The sequence below is a fragment of the Copidosoma floridanum genome, unplaced genomic scaffold (genome assembly GCF_036245765.1).
Source record: "Copidosoma floridanum isolate Cflo_tuat_1 unplaced genomic scaffold, Cflo_Japanese_pri ptg000040l, whole genome shotgun sequence".
Lineage (NCBI taxonomy): Eukaryota > Metazoa > Arthropoda > Insecta > Hymenoptera > Encyrtidae > Copidosoma > Copidosoma floridanum.
In genome coordinates, this window is record NW_028321917.1 from 6,599,175 (window position 1) to 6,604,014 (window position 4,840).

Below are 4,840 nucleotides of genomic sequence, written 5' to 3' on the forward strand. Positions count from 1 at the left end.
TTTTTAGATCCACAACTTTTTCATTGACCAAATGTCGTGATGTCACGAATATATAAACAGTCCTTCCTTAAGTTGGAGGGGGCACAATAGGTACGTTTTTTTTCATCAATTTCATTGTACTTTTGGATTTTTTTTATTTAAAAGTGGTCGTGAGTCTAAAATACGTATCAGGTGTAGAAACACTTTTTTGACAAGTCGGCACTAAGTGCAAAAATAGAAATTGTAAGGGTTGTTTAAGCTTATTCAAAATAAAAAGGAAAACTTTGGTTAGGATTATAAGATTTTAGCATTCGTGCCATAGGAATACATTGTAAACTGTATGCTTCCCACATCCCTGACTCCGCTTCACTGCCACGCTGAAATATTGTATCGAACCTCCTTAACAATACTTTATTTATTACCTTACACGAAAAAGAAGAGGTACAGGCATGATGTACTATTAACATTTTTCTGATAAAGTTGTTCGAACAAAGAAAAAAGTGTTCACACTTTAATTAGTCCTTACATATTAATTCTCAATTATTTTAAAGGAGTTAGTTGAATGGTTAATTGTTGCAAAAAAAACTTAATGATCTAGTTTTTATGACGCTGCCCTTAAAATAAATAGAACCGAGTAATTAAATTTTCGTTGTTTTCAAAGTTATACACCCATCAATCCGAAATTCCTAGGCAAAAAGCTCAATGTCTTGGCTACAGGCCAAAGACTTGCGACAGGAACACTATACCAACTCTTATATGGTAACATGAATGTAATATATTTCTCAAGCTCGGTAATAGCGAATCAGTGACATCCTTTGTGTGCTAACAAAGAGCAAGAGAGAGAAATAACTTTTTGGGCTGGTAAAACGGGAACTATTAGGGCGGATCGTGTTTTGTGGCTTTGCTGATGTCAAACATCACTTCAATTGAACCAATACAGATGCGTTTGTAAGATCTTGTTTGTACTTGTTCATAAAGCCGACAATCACCTTCCAACTATCGAAGCTATATTGATTAGTAACGCGATGTTTGATTACGTACAATAGTAATACTTGTATTTTTTGCTGTTTTTTAATCGAACGTTACGAGATAATTTTCTCAGATCGATATTATGTATTTTGATTACAGTACTACATATGAATTTGCTACACTCATTCTTTCTATGAAAAAAACAAATACCATCTAATAAATCGTTTAACATTAGACATGTAATGCGAATTGAAACGTTTCTTGATCCAATCATATATGATAATGAATCAAAAAACTTTTTGGAATTTCCTCCTTATCATCACAACTATCTTATTTAACATAAGATTTTTTGACGTAGAGAAATAACATATTAAATAAAAAAATATTTCTATTAAAACTTTTAATGTATTGATGCATAACAGCCTTAAAGAGAAGAAATTTTTTTTGTGTTTCAGATTGGGCAGCCCAATGAACCATGCTTTATTGTGAAAAAAAGGAACTACAATCAAGCAACCGATGTAAAAATAATTCCATTAGTATTCAACTGACGATTGTAGACGTATTTGAAAACCATTCGGTTGGTCCAAAGAAACCGTTCGTTATAAATACATACGAAGGATGTGCAATGGAATCATGAACCGCATGCAAAACTTGTCTAGAACATCTAATTTTTTACTGTTACGATAATTTATTTTTCAATGTGAGCATTTACAGTAAGAATTGAAAAGGGAAGTATTGATTTCAAGTTATTAGAATCCTTGTTATTGAAATCAGATAACCTTACTAACCAGCGATATAAAAATCGAAGAAAGATCATAACTATAATGAGCAACATGTCGGAAAATCTATACAACTTATCTACAAATGGCACCTTTCCAAATACATCGTTGCCACTTGACTGTGATGCCAATATGCCAATCATCTCACTACTACATCAAATCCTTTACACAATCATTTGTGTGGTTGGTCTACTGGGTAATACTTTGGTCATCTACGTGGTATTGCGCTTTTCCAAAATGCAAACAGTTACGAATATCTACATCCTTAACCTGGCTCTGGCTGACGAGTGCTTCTTGATTGGCATACCATTTCTGGTTACAACCATGAGTCTCAAGGTTTGGACATTTGGTAAAATCATGTGTAAAGTTTACATGACAACGACCAGCATTAACCAGTTCACGAGTAGTATATTTCTATTAATCATGAGCGCTGATCGGTACATCGCTGTATGCCATCCGATTTCTTCCCCAAAGCTCCGCACACCATTTATTGCTAAAATAGTGTCAATTTCGGCATGGACCCTTAGCGCTATTTTTATGATACCCATTTACATGTACGCAAACGAAATGGAAACTCAAAAGGGCCAAATGAGTTGTAACATATACTGGCCCGATGACCAGGGAGGACAGAAAACTTTTACTCTGTACAGTTTTGTCCTAGGTTTTGCAGCGCCCTTTACCCTCATTTCAATTTTTTATTTTTTGGTAACCAGAAAATTAAGGACAGTGGGCCCAAAAAACAAGTCAAAGGAGAAGAAAAAGTCTCATCGCAAAGTCACGAAACTAGTGCTCACTGTCATAGCTGTATTCTTCATTTGTTGGTCACCATATTGGTTTACTCAAATGGCATTGATTTATACGGAACCCAATCAGTGCCAATCTCGCATAAGCATTACCATTTTTTTGTTAGCCGGTTTTCTCAGTTACTCCAACAGTGCAATGAATCCAATACTCTACGCTTTTCTCAGCGACAATTTTAAAAAGAGTTTCCTCAAAGCGTGTACCTGTGCAGCAGGCAAGGACATTAATGCAACTTTACATATGGAAAACAGCGTATTTCCACGCAAGAACAAGGCCAATGTTGAACAGGCTCAAGTCAATAAGCAAGTGGCATCGGGGAACTCAAAGAATGATGGCGAAGATGAAGAAAACGAGAGGGGACTCCTGATCAGCAAGACGTCAACGACAACGGTGACAATGACATCGCGATCTAATATTACTGTTACAAGTGAAGCGAAGGATCACTCGAGTCAGCAAAAGGACAAGGATGTGGTGAAAAATGGCACCCAACTAACTCTGTTGACTCAAGTGTAGGAGTAAACTTCAACATTTAGGGACGTATAATGTACAAAGCTTTGAAAAGTGAAACAATTTATTCAAAAGGGAGCAAAAGTGAAGTGTAAATTTTTACGAGTGACTCGATGAAAAGATAGTTGTAAATTACATTTTTTTAACGATTTGTATATGCTTGGGAAATCTATTTAAGAAAATTAACATTGTTTTAGGAGTATAGAACGATATTGATCGGTGATTGTACACACTTTAAATTTTTAAGGAAGGGCAGAGACTGAAGATTAGGGATTCAAATTCATCAAATACAATATTTTTTATCACATATCTTTTTCATTGGCATTCTTTTTCATTTTATCTATAAACACTTTAGTTTCATTTGAAAAATCGCCAAATGAATTTTTTTTTATTCTTTCTTTATCTGTCTTTTATCACATATATTTAGCTCATTCAACAGTTTGTATTTAGATTACTTTTTTTGTGTAAGCAATAGAAATTCATCTTAATATGTGAAAGCTAATTGATTTAACAGGTTTGTCTATTCAGTTTGTATTCTGCAATAAAGCGATAAAAAAAGTCCTGTTATTTTGCTCTCGCATTTGTTGATTAAATATACTAAATACTCACTAAGTCTATAAGTCATGTAACTAATCCAGCAAAGTTGATGTATTAATGATGATCCATATGAATAAAAAAAAAAAAACTACTAAAAAGAATTTTTTTTCTCGATTAAAAACACTATCATCTTAAATGATGTGTATATATTTTGTAAAAAAATGTGTTTTTTTGAAACATACGACAGAAACCGTAAAAAAATTAAAACTGAAGCTTATAGAAAAGTAAGAAAAAGTATCTACTATTACAGATGTAAATGTGTACCTGCAGTTCCAAAAATAATATGATAGAAATATATGTCTTGACAATTTTAATAGTAAATTATTACAAACTTTGTATAAAAATGTTGCTTTTGTTGATGGAAAGCTCGAGACAAACTTGCTAAACTTACCAGGAAATGGAAATTTCGAGATAATTTTCTTTGGAAAAAAGTAAATTTACCTAATCATACTTCATAGACACATGTATGAATGGTTGTCCATTAGTTAACTTGAAAATTAGAGAGTGAATTTTTTGTAAGCCACTGTAAAATATTTATCCGTAGTCAAAAGTACGTTACAATTATACTTATAGCATATTATTTTTAACTTGCTGATACAATTTCAGCTGTTCACCCGTACATCTATTATCTTGAATTTGAATATAGTAGAATGTCCAAAATAACACTGCAGAGTCATTTATTTGCAAAAATGGGTACCATCAATAAAGTTTCAATTATTAATTAATGTATACATATTTTTTATTTTCCAAATTGAGGATCATTGAGTATAACTTGGATATTTCTATGATAATTTTGTTTTAATAAAACTGAAATAAAGGTGTAAGTGTGTTGGTTAATGGATGTAGCATTTCAAACATTTAACAGGATTCATCAACCTTTTCTTATATCTAAGCTATCTATGCTTCTTTATTAAATTAATTTTTTTCTCATTTACAAGAAAACATATAACGAAGATATACTTAATCAATAATACTACTTGCTTATTACTAAGCAATATTGATTAATAACTTTAGAAAACGGAAGAATTGACTGGTGATTAATGTTTCAAAATTATCATTTGTTTTATTTATAGTAGCAGTTATTTAATTATCTAATGTGATATAATTTCTTTAACTATGATTAAATCTTGACGTAAATTCTCGAGTATTTCCTTCTTATCCTAATCACACGTTGTTTTGTACAGTATCCACATTACACTAAAATGCAT

General features: G+C 32.1%; 1 protein-coding gene across 1 annotated transcript; it reads left to right on the forward strand.

Moving 5' to 3' along the window:
* The first annotated feature begins 1,453 nt into the window (after positions 1–1,453).
* Positions 1,454–3,337, forward strand: LOC106642182 (somatostatin receptor type 2). The gene has a single exon (XM_014356886.2). The coding sequence runs from the start codon at positions 1,773–1,775 to the stop codon at positions 3,039–3,041; it is 1,269 nt and encodes a 422-aa protein (XP_014212372.1). The 5' UTR covers positions 1,454–1,772; the 3' UTR covers positions 3,042–3,337.
* Positions 3,338–4,840: the final 1,503 nt, after the last annotated feature.

Coding starts and splice junctions, on each gene's coding strand:
- LOC106642182 (XM_014356886.2), top strand. CDS start 1,773: ATGAGCAACATGTCGGAAAATCTATACAACTTATCTACAAATGGCACC.